Consider the following 19,785-nt stretch of genomic DNA (forward strand, 5'->3'; position numbering starts at 1 on the left):
AAATAACAAAGGTCTGAAAATTTGGCAAAAGATTATAACCTTTTATTAAGGTGGCTGTGTCCTATCTCCTGATCACCCATCCTTGAGGTCTTTTGAAGGTATCCTTTGAGCAATACTCATTTTAGACTTATTTTGCTCCTAAAGATGGCATGTTCCATTAACTGTCTCCAAAGCTCTCTGCAGGAATCCTTCAACCTGGCCACTCATTGTGATAATTGTATCCATTTGGCTTCTGATAGTGACTCACTGCCATTGGGCCTCTGTTCTTCCATGTCCATTGCTGTCAGTGAGCTCACTTCTGTAACAGCATCTGGCCTTCAGAACTGCCACTGAGCTTCTCAGGGATGCTGGTGCCCTCTCACCAATGCATTCCTTATCCCTTTAGTACATGTGTCCTCTGTGCCTTCCTGGGTGTCCCTTTGCCTTTAAGAAAGCATAAATAATATTCTGTGCAACACATCCATGAACTGTAAAACCAGGTGTTTGATCTACTGGTTAGAGGGTTTTCTCCTGGTGCATATTAAAATAAATATTAATATAAAAACTTCCATCCATCTACCACCCCAAATCAACCTGCATACACAGATGAGCCTTTAAGAAGTATTAAAGTAAGAATATAAAAAAAAATGAAAAAGGAGTACTAAAGTAGTCGACAGGGAGACAAAAAGTGGGAAACTCTCTGGCCTTCCACACTTCTGTGGCCACTGGTCCTGCCAAGCACACTGTGACATCTACAGTGGCCACCTGAGGCACCCCTGCGCCTCTCTCATGCACTGCCATGTCCACTGGACTTAACACACATCTAATCCTTGACTGGCTTTAGGATGATGGGAGGTCCTTAAACCCATGAGTGTTTCAGCCTCTCTGCCCTTTAATTTAAAGGGATTATGGAAAGAATATCTATCCCTTCTTATGTCAGAAATATAACACACATCCAGCTGAAAAGTAAATACAGGAGTCTTTTAATTCCTTGTAAGGAAAATTTCCTGGATAATTCCATGTATTTTAATAATCACAGAGATAGTCCTATCCTTATTCATTATCAAAAATACTGTGGTAACAATTTATAGATGCACACAATCTCATCTATTTTGACATAAAAAAGGCAGAAAGGCAAAATACAAATTCTGAGACAGAGAGTAAAACAATACAACATCCTTAGATTTATTTATTTTATTGTTTGTTTCACTGTTTGAATGTTTATCTTGTGAGAGCCTACAGAATTGAGAGAAAATATCTGCAGGCTAATTTTACATAACATGAGGCAAAGATTAAGCACTAAATATAAAAAATAAAACTTTCAGCTTGCTTATTAAACTAGGAAGAATTTTCCTGAAACACAGCAGTTAAATTGGTCTACAATGCATTAATAAATGGAGAACACGGATCTCGCCTATGAAATATTTTAAACATTGTGGACGCTACCAAAAAGCTCATTGGTATATAAAAATTTTCAAGTCACAGTCCTCTAAGCAGACTAAATACAAGTTAGTTTTTAACCTGAATTCAGAAGTGCAAAATCTGTAAAAATAAAAATATTGCCATTGTTCTCGGCAATCTATGGATTAACCTTACAAATCCTTAAAGTCTTTTCAGTAACATGAACCATGATCTCTTGATAAGTTCCTTGCTTAAGTGGCAAGTAACTTTTGAAGCTGGACTTCTCAATCTGTACAGAGAAGCAAGCTGCATTCACAGCATTGCTCCCTTTTGAAAATTATCTTCTGAAGAGAAGAAGGTCCAGCAAAGATCTTCAGTGCAATACTCCCTGCATATGTGCAAGTCTGCATGAGAGGTTCTCCCACAGGTGCAGCTGCCAGCCAACGAATCAGAAACAGATGAAAGAGGAGAGAAGAAAACAGATGTCAAACACTTCAGTTTACAGATGCTATTCCAGATAAAATGCCAAGGGCTTGGCCGGGCGCGGTGACTCACTCCTGTAATCCCAGCACTTTGGGAGGCTGGGGCAGGCAGATGACGAGGTCAGGAGATCGAGACCATCCTGGCTAACATGGTGAAACCCCGTCTCTACTAAAAAATACAAAAAATTAGCCAGGTGTGGTGGCACGCGTCTGTAGTTCCAGCTACTCCAGAGGCTGAGGCAGGGGAATCACTTGAACCCGGAAGGCGGAGGTTGCAGTGAGCCGAGATCGCACCACTGTACTCCAGCCTGGGCAACAGAGCGAGAGTCCATCAAAAAAAAAAAAAAAGCCAAAGGCTTTTGGAATAGAAATGGACAATATACAAAGATGAGAGAACCAGATATCAATAATGTTGGGAATTTAAAATGCAAGTACCACACAGGAACACATAACTCTTTAAATGCAGCTGTAGGAAGTTCCATTTGGGTCTCCCTTTTGAGCAGCACTCCTTGTCGTTTCTTTTTTTTTTTTTGAGACAGAGTCTCGCTCTGTCGCCCAGGCTGGAGTGCAATGATGCAATCTCGGCTCACTGTAACCTCCACTGCCCGGGCTCAAATGATTCTCCTACCTCAGCTTCCTGGGTAGCTGGGATTACAAGCACGTGCCATCACACCTGGCTAATTTTTGTATTTTTAGTAGAGACAGGGTTTCACCATGTTGGTCAGGCTGGTCTCGAACTCCTGACCTCATGATCCACCCACCTTGGCCTCCCAAAGTGCTGGGATTACAGGCATGAGCCACCGCGCCCAGCCATTCCTTGTCATTTCTATCATTTGATACATCTATACTTCTGAATAATCATAACTGATACTCAGAGAGATGCCCTGACACCCTCTAAGGTTCTACAAGGTGACCAAATCAGAGAGGTCACCTCATGCCTAGTATTATTTTGGGGTTAGCATACATTTTATAATAATTATTTTAAAACTGGCAATCCATTTTGGGACTCAATGACAGCTCTCTCTATTAATCATATTGTTTTATTAACTGAAATAGTCCACTCAGTCAGTAGGATTAATGATCAGAGATTATGACACAACCAAAACCAAAGCTGGAGCAATGGGCTCTCAGAATGGAACCACCCATTATGAACTATCCATCTGACCAACTCTTTAACTTTCTTCCTAAATATGAGATCACCAAGGCGTTTCAGTGCAGCCTGCACAATTCATGGGGCAGGGTCCTCAGATTAAAGACTTTACATTTATGTAGAATTCAGTATCATTTTTCACTAAGCAAACTATTTGCTCACTCTCTTCTACATGTAATTGTCCAACTTTGGTTGACTGCTGAGTCCTCATGGAAGAATTCCCATTCTGCCCCTGAGACTCTCCTTTAGGGACTTGGAAACGGAAGGTAGTGCAGTTCTTTCTGGCCATCTGCCAGGCATGGAACCCCAGGCTTCTTGGGGTAAGTTCGACGAGCAAGCTTAAAGAACTCTTCTGCAGCATCAAGTGCAATGAGACGGTCCTGCAAAAACGAACAACAAACCAAAAAACTGCTGGCAAGATAGGAACCAAGACATGTTGATGGGAAAAAGCAATCTAACAACAACAAAGCCCACCCTGGAAATGACAATGAGCAAGTAAGACGTTTATTAATTTTTTCCTAACAAATGTAGAGACACGCCTTAATCCTTTAGTTACATTATCCAAGAAACATTTCCCCACTCCTTAGCGTCCTTTCAGATTATTTTTTAGTCTTATAGGTTATATAAACAATACTTCTCACATCTCTTTGACCTACAAATGGTTCAGAAAATAAGACTACACAGTAGAATTCACTGAAAAATACAAATTCTTGAGCTGGAACCCAAGCCTCAGTAGGTCTACGTGTGATACAGAAATCTGAACTTTTAAAACTCTTTAGGTGATTCTGATGCTGCGGGCCACTGGGGACCACAGTATATAATGCCAGCATCTGCCACCTCATATGTGATAGTGATGGTGGTGTTGGAATACGGAGGATAGTGAATAGTTTTAAAAAGCCAAGCAATTAAAGCAAAATTAGGGCAAATGAAAAAAAGCATCCACTTACCACAACAAAGAGATATCTCTCTGAGAGCTCCCAACTTGTTGGGAAAATATTGGTTTCTTCAGCCAGTTTTAACAACATCTCTCGAGCTTTCCTTGTGTTTTTAGAATCACTGATGGTGCTGAGTTTAGTCACTGACAACAAAGAGTCAGCTTCCTTTTGAAAACCTAAGGTAGAAAAATGGACCACTCATGTAAAGTAGTCCCAAGTTAACAAGTGTCCCGCAATACGGTCCCCGCAGGAGATTACGAACAGACCGATGTGGATTCTGTACAAGCATAAAGCATCAGAAAACTGAAGCCAAAGGTACTATTCCATGTGCTGCCTCCCAGATCCATGTGATTGGCAGGATATTTAATTACAATTCTTTTGGTATTTTTTTTCTCTTTGTTAACTTTTCCCTCAGAGCCTCAGATACTCATCCACTGGCTGCTTCCCACCTTGTTTCTGGTTTGAAGCCCTCTTTCCTGTCCTCCTTACTCTTTACCTTCTCCCCTGTCCCCAGAATTCCTACCTGCCTCCCAGCCTGCAGAGTGGTTCCCTCCAGGCTGTCCTTCTCCAAACCTGGATTTCCTTCCTCAGGGTAATATGATTAGCTGGTAAAAATCACTTACCCAAAAGTATAAAGGATTCACAAAGACTTAAACCTACTTGGAGTAACTTACATTGTTTAAAAAAAAAAAAAAAGGCTATTAGCTCACAACAATACTAGATATGCAAAGAGGGCAGAGATCCCATCCCATCCCACTGCATGCCAACCAAAGCCATAGAGATCGGTCACATGGCCCCCCACGCTTGAAAAGTGATGATGCCAAGATGTCATGTTCTCTTTCAAAGCAAAAGGATCAAGGACTTCAGAACTGATAAATTCACTTTTTAAACATTGAAGCAGGATTATTTTATAATGTGGGGGCCACATTTATTGTATCACAATCCTGGAAGAACTGAGAAAAATCATTATCATTAACCATTAGTGATGAGGGCAGGTATCTACCCTAATGCCACAAGTGTTTTTCCCAACCTCGAAGCTTTTCTTCCATATTTCTTCTGAAATTCTACACTGAATTTTGCTGTCTGTCTTGCAAACAATATTTCTCCCAACCTGCTTCATCTTACAAAGCTATGACTAATTGGCCAACACCCCATCTAATTAAATTAATGTACAATGCCAAAAAAGTAAATGGTAGGGCCCACAAGACTGCACTGGCATGTGTACCCAATACTAGGGACAGATGGAGTAACACATGGCAGAGTGTGTCCTGAAGACATGGACTGGTGACAACAGAAACATCAGGCATTTATGCTTGAGGATATAAGAGCAAGACTGGGAGAATAATTAGTACACAGTAGTCTTAATTAGTCAATTATTGACATTCCTTTTATAAAAACCATGGTGGAGAAATTGAAGAATAATGATCACAACTAGTTATTTTTACCATTTCACAATCTCTTTCAGACTTACCTAAATCTTCTAAGATGCGCTTCCATCTGTTTCTTACTTCCCTTCGAACCTGCCGCAGGGTATGGATATCATAGTTGAGCTTCTGCCACTCCTGCAGGAAAATAAAAGTTTAGTTTTATTTATACCCCTTGGCTTAAACCTCTATCTCATTCCCAAACTTCATGTTGCCTAAACACCTGGCTCTTTCTTCTCTTTTATTAATCTTCAAAGCAAGCCTAAAAGAAGAGAAGGAGATGGATGAGATAAAGTTGATAGGAATACTATCAGCTACCACTGCTGGAGAATCTGCTCTGCACCAGGTGATATGGCACCTTGCATAAATTATCTTACTGAAACTCTTCACATTACATATTCTCTCAACTTAGTGATCTCACCTGTAAAGTGGAGTTAACAATGATAAATATTCCATTTAAGAATGTTATAAAGATTGATGGCATACAGAAAGTACAATATCTGCACACAGTGAGCATCTAATAAAATCTATATATTATTAAAGCCATTTTATAGATACAGTAACTGAGGCCCAAAGAGCTTCCTTGGCTAATCCAATGTCATCAGCTAATAGGTATCAGAATAGATATTGGAAGCCAAGTCTGGCTCAAAAGTTCATAAGAAACTGACACACACAAAAAAATCTATGTCTCCCTTTGTAGTCAGAATAAAGTAGACCTGAAAATCCCAAGTTTCTTGATTCCTGGGCAATGTCTCCTTCACCACCATATCTCAGCAACATTCTTTTTTATTCATTTTCCTTTGATAGGATGAATCTGTCACAAATTCAACTTTATCAACTGATTAAAGTTCTTTATCAGTCCTTTGTAAAGGAGGCCATCATGTTGTTCCAATACAGAACTTGAATATTTTAGGAGCATTAGGGTCTTTATTGAGATAAGTGTGCCTTTAAAATGTCATAGAAATTTGTTTTTAAGGAGGCTTGTCACTATAGAGCAGTCATTTTATAGAGTATACCTTTTACTGTTTCTTAGCAAAGACATTAACCACACAGCTATCCTAATGCACAGCCCAAAAGAACATCATTCTAAATGCTCAATTTAGGACTCAAGTTATATGATATTTTGACTCCTCTAACTGAAAATGTTTCAATGATGCCATTATTTCTCTACTAAGTTCTGTTCAAGGCTTGCCTTGTTGACTGCCAATCAACTCATGACTGTTTAAGAAAAACCAGTTTAGCTGCCATTCGCAAATGTTTATAGATACCACTTGGAAAAAGAAAAGCTAGCAAAACAAACTGTGTTTTGTTACGACGGCATTTTAGATCTTGAATCTGAGGATATGCCATCAGCAGGGCATGAGCTTTCAGCTATTTTCTAGAAGTCAGGAAGTGGCAAGTTTGAACACTTTCTCCTGGTCCTCTTTTATTTTACCAAAGGCATGTTGAACGTGCATGTGCACATGTGCATGGTGATTGGGGTCAGGGACAAAGTCTGTGACCTTGGAAGAGGGCAAAGTTAACTAAGTCATATAAGAAATATGCAATCCTGGCCACATCTTTAGCATCATGTTAAGGCATACCTATCTAATCCCTCACAGACTATATAAGTTGTAAGGGAAAAAACTCAAGTACTGCTGTCTTCATTGGATGGGCCTTATTATACTTACTTGGCCACTCAGTATAGCATATTGGAAAATACTGTGGGTGCTGAGCCTGAGTGTCTGGGTTTGAATCCCAGCTCTGTTATTTACTAACAGCCTGACTTCAGGGAAGTTCTTAACCTCACTGTTCCTCAATTGCCTCATCTGCAATATGGGGATAATAAAACTACCTACCTACCTCATTGGCTTATTGTGAGGATCAAATGAGTTAATACAAGTCCTTAAAATGGAGGTTGGTCCACATGCTCCTCCAAATCAGTGTAGCACAATTAAGAAACAATCCTAGGTCAAGGACGCTGGCTCACACCTCTAATCCCAGCATTTTGGGACACAGAGGAGAGCAGATCACTTGAGGTCAGGAGTTCGATACCAGCCTGGCCAACATGGCAAAACCCTGTCTCTAGTACTACTACTACTACTAATAATAATAATAATACAAAAATTAGCTGGAGGTGGTGGCACACACCTGTAATCCCAGCTACTCAGGAGGCCGAGGCAGGAGAATCACTTCAACTCAGGAGGCAGAGGTTGCAGTGCGCAGAGATCGCACCACTGCACTTCGGCCTGGGCGAGAGTGAGACTCTGTCTTAAAAAAAAAAAAAAAAAGAGGGCCAGGCATGCTGGCTCAAGCCTATAATCCCAGCACTTTGGGAGGCTGAGGCGGGTGGATCACTTGAGGTCAGGAGTTTGAGACCAGCCTAGTCAATACGGTGAAACCCCGTCTCTACTAAAAATACAAAAAATTTGCCGGGTGTGGTGGTGTGTGCCTGTGGTCCCAGCTACTCAGGAGGCTGAGGCAGGAGAATTGCTTGAACCCGGGAGGCAGAGGTTGCAGTGAGCCGAGATCACGCCACTGCACTCCAGCCTGGGCAACAGAGCAAGACTCTGTCTCAAAAAAAAAAAAAATCCTCCAGGACTCAGAATTATTTCTACTATGAGCATGGAGGACATGATACATTACATTATGCAGTATGCAATTTGCGAGGACCTCCAGAAGAAAAATTTCTCTGCTCTAAGTACTAGATGGTTTTATCTTTCCTAAAAATTATTCCATCTTTCTGGATGTTGTAAATTTTATAACTGATCCATTTCCACTTGTGCCTGAAAATTTCAAGTCCTTTCATGAAAAAATATATACATACAGGATTTCACAAGCATTTTTGAATTTCTTCAATTTCTGGCTACTTGTTATGACTTTATTCATATTTTCCTCTTTCTTTCCTGTCTTATTCTAGTTTATCTCATCTCACTATACTTTTATGTAAGTTGCCTTAACTCCTTTTAGATAAAAAGATGACAATAAAATAAACAAAATAGTAGGCAGAGCTACACCGTGCTTATTCTCAATGAAAATGACCCTGCTTTCTGGACTTCATGAAAAGTGACCAGATTGTTAGTCACACTTGATTAGAGACCCACTCAATCAATCCACGGATGAGTTGCCTCATATGTTCACACAACTTTAACTTATGAAACAAACCACTAGGTGGCTTCACCAACTTGCAATAAAAGGTCTCTGACAATTTTTCTTTTAGCTCCTTAGGCTCATGTCTTAGGCCTTGTTCTAAATGCAGCCAAATCTCTGTTTTTCAGAGACTCATTCATCATTGGATCATCCAGGCTTTGGACTTTTAAAACATCCTTCCCTTCCTGCTGTCCATCGATTAGTCATTTTGCTATTCCTAAATATCTACAATGAATGTTATATGAATTCATTCAGTTTCAGTGTCTGTTACTCTGATAAAACATTTAATGGGGAAGCAACACATAACTAATAATCAATATGAGATTAAAGATCTGCTAAGGATGGATCCATAGTTGATGCATCTTTGGATCCCACCTTCCCCTACCATGGTCTGGGGACAGCTTGCACATGACAGGTGCTTGTTAAAATTAGTTCAATGAAACTATGGATGTCATACTTCCATATTATTACTGTCTTCTTTTGACAGAATAGTCATGAATAATTATACATGAAAGTATCTGGAAATTTTATGCAAAATCTAAAGCTCTAAAACAAGTAGAAGCATTGACAGGGTTTTAACTAAGAATAGGCACTTGATTAAATAATTGGTAAGAGGAGAATCTGGATTCCTCTTAAACATGTGACTCCAAAGAATTGGATCTTGATATGGTTTGGCTCTGTGTCCCCACCCAAATCTCATGTCGAATTGTAATCCCCATATGTTGAAGGAGGGGTCTGGTGGGAGGTGACTGGATCATAGAGGTGGTTTCTAATGGTTTAGCACCATCCCCCTGGTGCTGTCTCGTGATAGAGTTTTCACAAGATCTGGTTGTTTGAAAGCATGTAGCGCTTCCCCCTTCTCTCTCTCTCTGTCTCTTTCTCTCTCTCTCTCTCCTGCCACCATGTGAAGAAGGTGCTTTCTTCCCCTTCACCCTTTTGCCATGAGTGTAAGTTTCCTGAGGCCTCCCAGCCATGCTTCCTGTACAGCCTGTGGAACTGTGAGTCAATTAAACCTCTTTTCTTCATAAATTACTCAGCCTCAGGTGGTTCTTTATAGCAGTGTGAGAACAAGCTAATACAGATCGAAATGCAGCAAATGAAAAATAGTGATGTAAAAAATGTTATCCAATTACATCTCTCCATAACTAAAGAAACTAACTCCGCTACTCCCTGGCGTTAGAGCAAGTCTTCTGATGTCCCTCTCCAATTTTTAAATTGTAATGATTTATCTTTTAAGCTTGAAACAAATAATTTGAAAATAACAGTTAAAAGTCAATTACATATTCTTCCCAAGTGACTTCAAAGCAATTCTACCAGACATCAAAAGTTAAAGTCTTATTTTCTAAAGTAATATTTTATTTGTTTTTCCTTAATTTCTGAAATAATATATTGTGGTCAATGTGATGCCGTGGCCCTGAACTTTAACAATGGGTCAATTAGCAAAGGTGTAGCAAAAGAAAACATACTGAGCTAATTTCATAAGATACCTGAGAACAAGTCAAAACTGCAATCAATAACTGAAGATGTTTATAGCTGAATTCTTGGGGTTTTTTTCCTCGTCAGTTGTTGGCCAAATCAGATTAGGGCTGCTAGATAAGAAGGTTGAGGCAACAAGATGAAAGGCAGAAAGAACTCAATGTCCTGCCACCATCAATGGCTAATTCTCCTCCAGCTTTCAATCCCCAGGAGCTGACCTTGACCTTGAGTCCTGATTTAAGCTCCTCAGATCACTTTCTCATGCATAAAACTAAAACAACATTTGATTCTTTAACCAGCATTTCCCCATTTCCCCCACCCTCTATCCCCTGGCAACGACTGTTCTACTCTGCTTCTACGGGTTTGACTTTTTTAGATTCCACATATAAGTGAGATCATGCAGTAATTGTCTTTCTGCGCTTGGCTTATTTCACTCAACACAATGACCTCTAGCTTCATCCATGTTGTCACAAGTGGCAGGATTTCCTTCTTTGTTAAGGCTGAATAGTATTCCATTGCAATATATTTACCAAATTATCTTTATCCATTCATTCATCCATAAACACTTAAGTTGTTTCCATACCTTGGCTATTGTGAATCATGCTGCAATGAACATGGGGGTACAGATATACCTCCCCATAGTGTATATATGGTGACTATAGTTAATAATACTGTATTGTTTACTTGGAATTCAATATGATTTTAAGTGTCCTTACTGCACACGTGCACGCACACACACACACAGACGGTAATGGATGTGTTAATTAATTTGACTGCGGCAATCACCACACAATGTATATGTATATCAAAGCTTCATGTTGTATATCTTGAATATATATAATTTTCACTTGTCAATTAAATATTTTAAAATTAAAACACAACATTTGATTCTCATCTGTATTACTGAGTTTGTAGATAAATGGGATTGTTTAAAAGTACTTTTTATTTCTTATAAAAAAGGGGACTTATACGCTTAAAGAAATATATTCTAACAATAACTTACATATATTTTAAACCATCTTAAACTCTTAGGAACAACTTCAAAAGAGATCAATTTATTTTTAATTATAAAAACAATATAATCACATAGAAATAAAATATCAAAGAGAACAGAAAGATACAAAATAAAAACCAGAGGTTTTCATTTTTCATTTAATCCTCTTCTTCCAGTCTAATTCCTCAGAGACAGCTATTGTTGAACATTTCTTCTTCTTCTTCTTTTTCTGATAGCTACTTCCATAACTCCAAGAATAGGCTTATACTTCCAATTTCTCATGTGTTAACTTTAAACTTCCTTGTACTCCCTCTATGAACAAAGAGTAACTTAGCTTTTCCTCTGTGCACATGTGTGCTCTCTCTTTCTCTCTCTCCCCCTCTCTCTCTCCTATCTCATTGCAAGGGAGGCTGGAAAAGTGAGGAAGCAGATTATCAATAGCACTTTGGACCAATCACGATTCATCCCTTAAGGTTGGCACCTTGCTGCCCCAAACAAAAGCTGGATTCTGATGGCAAGGAAGAAACAAAGGGCATGAACACCGGGGCAGCTAATATGTTTGCCACAAGTAATATGATGTTTTCTTTGCCAACATCTGTTATCCCCTTCTCCCATCAATCTATTAAGTACACTCAGACTTTCCCTTGCAGAACAATTATAGTCTTAGCTCTCAGAGTGGACACTGATTGGCTTATGCCAATAAACTCATTTTTGGCTGTATATTAGAATCACCCAGGGAGTGTTTTAAAATAGCCATGCATGGGATCCACTTCCCAGACCAATGACATCAGAATCCCTTGAAGGGGTTCCAGGTTTGTGATCCAATGACCTAAGCCAACTAGCATAACCTATTGGTTCAGTGATGGGCACATAACCCAACTCAAGCCAAAAGAGAGGCAGTGAAATCCATGAAGCTTCTGGAGCAATCAGGAATGGTGTTTTCTCTTCTCCTGCACAATGTGATATGAAGGTGCAAAATCTGGAAATGCTCTCATCACTTTGACTAGCCTAAGAAGAGCCAGATTAAGCAATAAGTAACAGAGAACAAAGTTGAAAGAATCACAGAGATATAGAGCCTATGGATATCCTGAGACTCTGGGTCAATTCTCATCTGAAGTCAGACCTACTTCAGGAACTCTCTGTTGTCTTAGCCAATTCCATTTGGGTTTAAACAACTGGAGTTCTTTTTCCGGCCCTTGCATTGGAAACATTCATGTTGTAAAGCCCACTCATTGAGTATATAAAGCACAATATAGATACCACACAAAATATTAGTTTCATATTTTCCCACCCTTGCCCCCAGGAAAAATTTTCAGTGCATAGATTTATCTAGCAGGGAATAGATAGGGCTTACAGTGGATGCAGTGTTAATGGCTCTCCCTAGATCCCAATCTTTCTGTCCCAAAAGTGTCTTAGGCAATGACACAGATATAACAGCAGCCCTTGTCTGTAGCCAGGGCTTACTTTATGGTGCCTCCCCTGAATTCTGTCCAGCAGAGCAAAGCCTCTGACTCTCATGAGATGTTGCTATAACAAAGGAAAGAGGTGGCTTACATCTAATTGGTTAATTTCTTCCGAAGATCCAAGCAAGAAATGTCTAACTATGATTGGCTTAACCATTCAACTCTCTTATGAAGACAGGTTGAATCCTTTTGGCTGGATCTAATGACCAGTTCAAAGTTCACTTTTGATTAAAAACTTTGAGCTAAAATCTATTCACAATCTGAAGACCAACCATTAAGATGACCTTGTCTTTTGTCTTTCTTGGATGGTGAAAAACCATCTTCAGAGGAAGATGTTCATACTCAGGCTAAAATGATCCTTATTGTATTTGATCTGTGCACAACACACACACACACACACACACACACACACACACACACACAAACACACAAAACAACCAGAAGAGTATTGCTCAAATGTTATAGATGACACTCTGGTGAAGTTATGTAACTTGCCCCATGCCCAACCGCAAACAGCAGCTAAGCCAGAACTCAAATCTAAGTGCATCGAATTCCAAAGCCCACAGACTCTATAAAAAAGAAGAAACAGAAAAGAATGACTATTGTTGTTTCCTCAAATTATGCTTCTTTTTTCTTATGCATTCACTATTTTATTTTATTTTTTTAGAGAAGGAGTTTCGCTCTTGTTGCCCAGGCTGGGGTGCAATGGCACGATCTCTGCTCACTGCAACCTCCACCTCCCGGGTTCAAGCAATTCTCCTGCCTCAGCCTCCTGAGTAGCTGGGATTACAGGCACGCACCACAATGCCCAGCTAATTTTGTATTTTTAGTAGAGATGCAGTTTCATCATGTTGGTCAGGCTGGTCTCGAACTCCTGACCTCAGGTGATCCGCCCACCTTGGCCTCCCCAAGTTCTAGGATTACAGGCGTGAGCCACCTCACCTGGCCACATTCATTATTTGTTAAGGTAATACATTTATATGATTCAAAAAGTACTAAAGGCTCTGTCCCCCAGTCACTAGTGTTATCTCCACAGGTAATTAATGTTACCAATTTTATCAGCATTTTCCCTATAAACAGTAGCATATTATACCTTGCACTTTTCACTTAATAATATGTTTTAGCAATCAGCCTGTGTCAAAAATGTAAGATTTGGGCTCTTTCTTTGACTTTTTTACCATTTAGTATAGACAGAAATGGAATAATAAACATATTTGTTTTATAGAAAATGCCCCCCCATATTACAATATATTCCTGCATGTGCCTTAAAACTTGAACATTCCTTAAGATTTTTCGCCTCCTAGTCATTCTTTCCAATATCACTGTTGAAAAGCATTAAGCTCCCACGTGGATTCATGCACTATATACCACCCTTTGGGAATTTTCATTTCAACTCAAACAGCAAACTAAAAGAATATGCCACGCTGCTGGGACAATGACAACACTGCATTACAAAAATTAAATACATCTAAATCACAGACTAAAAATTAGAGTAGTTAAATACTTTTCCTTGGAAGTGGCAGCTTCTTGGCAAAATGAATTCTTTGAATACGATGACTGTTGTCTCTTTCCTTTCAGTTTGCACCAATTGACATCATCTTATGCTGCTTCTACTTAAAATGAAGAGGGATTATCGAAAAGATAGAGAAAAATGTATTGACTGCTTCTCCAGTTCAGTTTTCTTTCATTTTGTAGGTAGTAGAAAATATCAGATAAGGTGGAGAAAGACATATAATACACGGTGGGAATCTGGATTATCACCAGCATCTAAGAAATCCTCTCATGTTTGTCTTTCACAGAGAAATGTGAAATAGATAATACAGACTAGGATAGTTCTGCTGCTACTGAAGAGTACACAGAACTGTTGATGTCAGTCTGGAAAAAGGTCTCCAGTAATGCACCGTGGGGCTCAATTTTGGAGCTGATTTTTATCAGTGACTCGATGAAGTCAAAGATCACAAAAGTAGAAAGGATTACTAGTACATGGAATCATAATGTCAAACGTATAACAAATAAAGCCTGTGAGGTACAATCTAAAGGCCAAAATTTATTAGGAATAAATAAAAATACATCCTACTTTTAGGTCGAAAAAAATCGACACAGCCAAAGCAGCAGATCCAGGGATCGGCCTACACAGCAGTTCATGTGAAAGAAAGGCTGAGGCCTTGGAAAACCAAATGTTCCAAATCTACCCAAAATGTGGCATTCCTGAGGATTAACTGCGTTAATATATGTAAAGAGATGAGTGGTACCTAGAAAATAGTAAATACTCTGTAAACATTACATCTATCTATCTATCTACCTACCTACCTTCCTACCTACCTATCTAATCTATCAATCATCTATCTGCCCTTTTTTGCAGATGCCTTTAAATCCTTTTTGGGTTTTGTCAGGTAGGTGATACAGAAAATAATATATATATCAAAAGAGCCTGTAGAAATTAAATTTCTAGAAATTAAAAATTTTATAGTACATTTCTTTTGGTGTTGTTTGTTGTTGTTTTTGAGATAGTATCTCACTCTGTTGCCCAGGCTGGAGTGCAGTGGCATGATCATGGCTCACTGCAGCCTCGACCTCCCAAACTCGAGCAATCCTCCTGCTTCAGCCTCCCGAGTTGTTAGGACTACAGGTGTGCACCACCACATCCAGCTAATTTTGTTTATTTTTTGTAGAGATGAGGTCTCACTATGTTACCCAGGCTAGTCTCAAACTCCTGGGATCAAGTGATCCTCCCGCCTTGGCCTCCCAAAGTGTTGGGATTACAGGCATGAGCCACCATACATGGTCTAAAAATCATATAGTGTGTTTCTGTATAAAGTATAGAAATTATACTTCAGTGTTCCAGTTGGGGAGGACTGTGTTACCCTATGAGACGGATACCCTTATAATCCATCTTAAGATGAGGAAACTGAGACTGAAGTAACTTACCCAAGCACACACAGCAGGTAAGTGAGAAGCTGGGATTTGAAACCCAGACAGTCTGGTTGTGCGGCTGACACATTGAGCTACCATCCACACTGCCTGTTAGAACAGGACGGGAGAGGGTGGGCAAGGCAGGAAGGAAGGAAAAAAAGTAGAAAAAATAGAGAAAAAGCAACTGATTCAAGAAAAGACCAACCTGAAGCCACAGCAGCTATGCCTGAGGAGGAACTAGGAAAACACAATTGAAATCTGGGGAGAAAACAGAACTTTTCTAGAGGCAGAGGATTGCCCGCATCCAGCACAGGATGCTGCCAAACCTAAAGATGTTCTTTTTCCGAAGGGTGGATTCACAGGACACAGCACCCTGGTGCTTCCTCTGGGGACTTCAGCGCTCCTCTTCCTCCCAGAGCCAGTGGCAGGACCCTCCAGCCCCTCCTACTTTTCCCATGCCTCCCTCCCCCACACTCTCCTCTCCACTTTGTCCCCACTTCATCTCTCAAGGAGTTTGACGAAGGTAAACCATTCCCCTCAAGAGGAAGAAAGAGAGGAGGCGGGCAGGAGCCACAGAGGTCTGAGATTCTAAGGACTGAAGAGAGAAGGTAAATATTTGGGGCTGAGCTGTGCTTGTCTGCAGCAGGGAGGGCTGTGAGACTCCCTGATACTTTTCTGAAAGGAGGTTTCAGGCTTCCGGACTGAGAAATCCCCAGGAAGACTTACCTAAGGTACCTCCTCAGCTCTTCCCACTTCCTTCCCCCAGCTCTCATCTCAAAAGGAAGCCTCTCCTCGGAAACCTCCCTGGACAGCATGCCCCCTTCTTCCCCCATGCTTGTGAGATTACAACTTTAAAACTATTCACAATGGCAAAGACTTGGAACCAACCCAAATGTCCAACAATGATAGACTGGATTAAGAAAATGTGGCACATATACACCATGGAATACTATGCAGCCATAAAAAATGATGAGTTCATGTCCTTTGTAGGGACATGGAGGAAACTGGAAACCATCATTCTCAGCAAACTATCACAAGGACAAAAAACCAAACGCCGCATGTTCTCACTCATAGGTGGGAATTGAACAATGAGAACACATGGACTCAGGAAGGGGAACATCACACACCGGGGACTGTTGTGGGGTGGGGGGAGAGGGGAGGGATAGCATTAGGAGATATACCTAATGCTAAATGACGAGTTAATGGGTGCAGCACACCAACATGGCACATGTATACATATGTAACAAACCTGCACGTTGTGCACATGTACCCTAAAACTTAAAGTATAATAATAATAAAATAAAATTTAAAAACAAACAAACAAAAATAAATAAATAAATAAATAAATAAATAAAATAAAAGAACTCCTGATTCAGAACCCAGCCAAGTCCTCTTCAGAGTTCGTGCAGCAAACCAGTTTCACTCACTCACATGATGGGCCTCTTCCTCCCAGAGTTAATTAGCTGCACATTTTAACAAACACCCAAATGTTTGACTGTATTTGCCAAACCCAAGAGAAAAAGGATTCTGCAAGAGACGAGCTCACTTCTCTTCACAGGGCAGCTGGCTGCACTGATGCAAGCAGCCACAGTACCCTGCCCTTAATGAACTCCTTGACCTCCTCAAGCTCCAGTCCATTCTGCATCCCTCCCTTCACTGCCAAATGGCTTAGACTGGGAGCCTCCATTGCTCTTCTCACTTCCTCCTATCCCCTGATCACCAGCCCCCAGCAATCTGCCTTCTTCAGGCCTGCTCTCTATGGAAAGGGCTAAGGTATTAATACTTCCTCCCCATCCCACTAGTGACCTGATTTAGGGGAGTCTTATAGTCCTTTCCAAAGAACCTCACCACCTCTAAAGCATTTAATCCTGATGGCCATACCCTTCTTAACATGCTTTCTAGGTTTCTATGGGAAAGGGAAAAGGAGATGAGCATTTATTAAGTGCCCACTGAGTGCCATGGGTAGTAAGTCCCCCACCACCCTGTGAGGTGGGTATTAGTATCCCTATTTGGGGGAGGAAAGCGACAGTATCCTGCCTAGAGTCTAAGTCAAGAGGAGCTCTGGGATTCGCGATCTGCTGCCTCTAAAGCACATCCTCCAGCTGATCCCCCTCACTCTCAGCTCTCTTCCCTCTGCTGGTTCCTCTTCCTTCATCTCTTCCTTTGCAGTCCTTTCCTAAGGCTCTGTCTTAGGTCTTCTTCTCACCTCTATCTCCCTAGATAATTTCCCCTAATGCCTCAATTTCTCCTGTCATTACTTCTCTCTAGTGACTCCTAAGTCTCTTACTTTAGTCCTCACCCCAAGCCTTGGCTCCAGGTCTCAATTTCCACCTTTCTGCTGGATGTGTCCAAGTGGACGGGCTGCTGACATGTGGATGAGCCCAATCAGACTCCACCATCCTCCTGCAAGTCACCCTTCCACCTTATGTTCCCAACTTTGTCAACTGCTGCTCACTCCCTTAATCCCATCTTCCAAATCTAAGCCAGCCACCTCAGCTTGTTGATTTTCCCTCTGCACAAGATTCTTACTCTTTTCTGCCTTAATTGGCCTGAATGCCTGCAGAAACTTGTTCCTCTGCTTCCACAAGCTAAATTCTCCAATCTCCTCCCAACCTGCTGTCTTCCAAAGATGAGACTGGGTCACTTCCCTCCCTGAAAACTTCAGTTGTTCCATACAGCTTACTGAATAAAGTTTCAATCCCAAGAAGGTTACCCATGATCTGACCTTTCTGGTCTTGTTCCCAATGACAGCCCTCCACACAGCGTCTGCCTCTGACACTTGGGAACACCACTCTATCCTCCAGCACACCTTGAATGAACCTGCATGCCTCGACCATGTTCATTCATGGCCTCCTTCCTCTGTGATCTAAATCCTACTCACCCTTCAAGGCTCAGCTCAAATGCCACCACCTCTGAGAAGTCTCTGCTGTTCTTACCAATTGAAAGTAAACTGCTGCTTCCTTTGAACTTCCTCAGTTCCTTTATGAAAATTGTTGTAGAGTTACTGACTGTATAGATACTCCTTTTTTTTTTTTTTTTTTTTTTGAGACGGAGTCTCACTCTGTTGCCCAGGCTGGAGTGCAGTGGCGTGATCTCGGCTCACTGCAAGCTCTGCTTCCTGGGTTCATGCTGTTCTCCTGCCTCAGCCTCCCAAGTAGTTGGGACTACAGGTGCATGCCACCATGCCCAGCTAATTTTTTGTATTTTTAGTAGAGACGTGGTTTCACCATGTTAGCCAGGATGGTCTCGAACTCCTGACCTCACGATCCACCCGCCTCGGCCTCCCAAAGTGCTGGGATTACAGGCGTGAGCCACCGCGCCCAGCCAAGATACTCTTATACAATAGGTATCTATAATGTCTCCTTTATCACCAGAGTATAGGCTACCTGACCACAAGAACCAGGATTCGCCCAGGTCCTAACCAGTGCTTTGTACACAGCAGGTCCTCCAGTGGGGCTGCTGAACTGCACTGCACATGATGATGCATGTAAAAGCCAAGTTCTGGCTGTGCTCGAGTGCCCATTGTGAATATAGAAAGCTGCACTAAATTTTATTGGAAAAAGCCACTTGGGCTATAATCCATGTGAATTCTGAACAAGGCAGGTTTATATAATTAAGATATTTGGGCCGGGCGCGGTGGCTCACACCTGTAATCCCAGCACTTTGGGAGGCTGAGGCGGGCGGATCACACGGTCAGGAGATCGAGACCATCCTGGCTAACACGGTGAAACCCCGTCTCTACTAAAAATACAAAAATTAGCCAGGCGTGGTGGCGGGCGCCTGTAGTCCCACCTACTTGGGAGGCTGAGGCAGGAGAATGGCATGAACCTGGAAGGCAGAGCTTGCAGTGAGTCGAGATCGGGCCACTGCACTCCAGCCTGGGCGACAGGGCGAGACTCCGTCACGAAAAAATAAAAAATAATAATAAAATAAAATTTAAAAAGCACCTGGGCCTGGACGGTGTCAAGGAGGGCACCCTCTTCCGGCACTACAAAAGCTGACTCTCTGCATCTACCAGGCATGGTATGCAAGCGAAAAAGAGAAGATTGTATTTCACTGTTCCTAGACAGCTGGTGCACTCATTAACTGTCTGCCCTAACCTCAGCCCAAATGGAAAAGGATCAAATGACACAGCAAAGAAACATAGTGACTGAGAGGATAGGCAAAAGACTGGACTAACCTTGGAGTAGCGGTTGGCAGGGGGTAGAGGCCAGGAGGGGCCTGTGCCCAGCAGTCTGGCACCTTCAAGACTTAGAGGGGCCCTCAATAACTCCCAACAATGGTTGGCTTTATGCTTTAGCTTGGATGTCTCACCACTCTGGAGCACTCCCTTTAAGAAAGGTTTGTCTGTTGGTAAACAGAGCTGATGAAAATGAACCTTTTTGGCTGGGCAGGTCAAACTCGGATGTAGGTATCTCTCTCCATGCCTCATTAGACCT

The 19,785-nt window shown here is 41.3% G+C and overlaps 1 protein-coding gene across 4 annotated transcripts in view; it reads right to left on the reverse strand.

The window, feature by feature from the left end:
• Positions 1-939: 939 nt before the first annotated feature.
• MREG (melanoregulin) overlaps positions 940-19,785 on the reverse strand; it is an 88,153-nt gene continuing 69,307 nt past the window's right edge. For 2 of the 4 annotated variants that reach the window (XM_054679333.2, XM_063790737.1), the window contains exons 3-5: positions 5,419-5,509; positions 3,960-4,123; positions 940-3,392 (exon numbers count right to left, since the gene is read on the reverse strand). In XM_054679333.2, coding sequence (XP_054535308.1) covers positions 3,258-3,392; positions 3,960-4,123; positions 5,419-5,509 — 390 coding nt within the window. In that variant the 3' untranslated portion in view covers positions 940-3,257. Of the gene's footprint in view, positions 3,393-3,959; positions 4,124-5,418; positions 5,510-19,526; positions 19,677-19,785 lie in introns of all 4 variants that reach the window. The other 2 variants (XR_001716434.4, XM_054679334.2) reach the window with 2 other exon arrangements.

The sequence above is a fragment of the Pan troglodytes genome, chromosome 13 (genome assembly GCF_028858775.2).
Source record: "Pan troglodytes isolate AG18354 chromosome 13, NHGRI_mPanTro3-v2.0_pri, whole genome shotgun sequence".
Taxonomy (NCBI): domain Eukaryota; kingdom Metazoa; phylum Chordata; class Mammalia; order Primates; family Hominidae; genus Pan; species Pan troglodytes.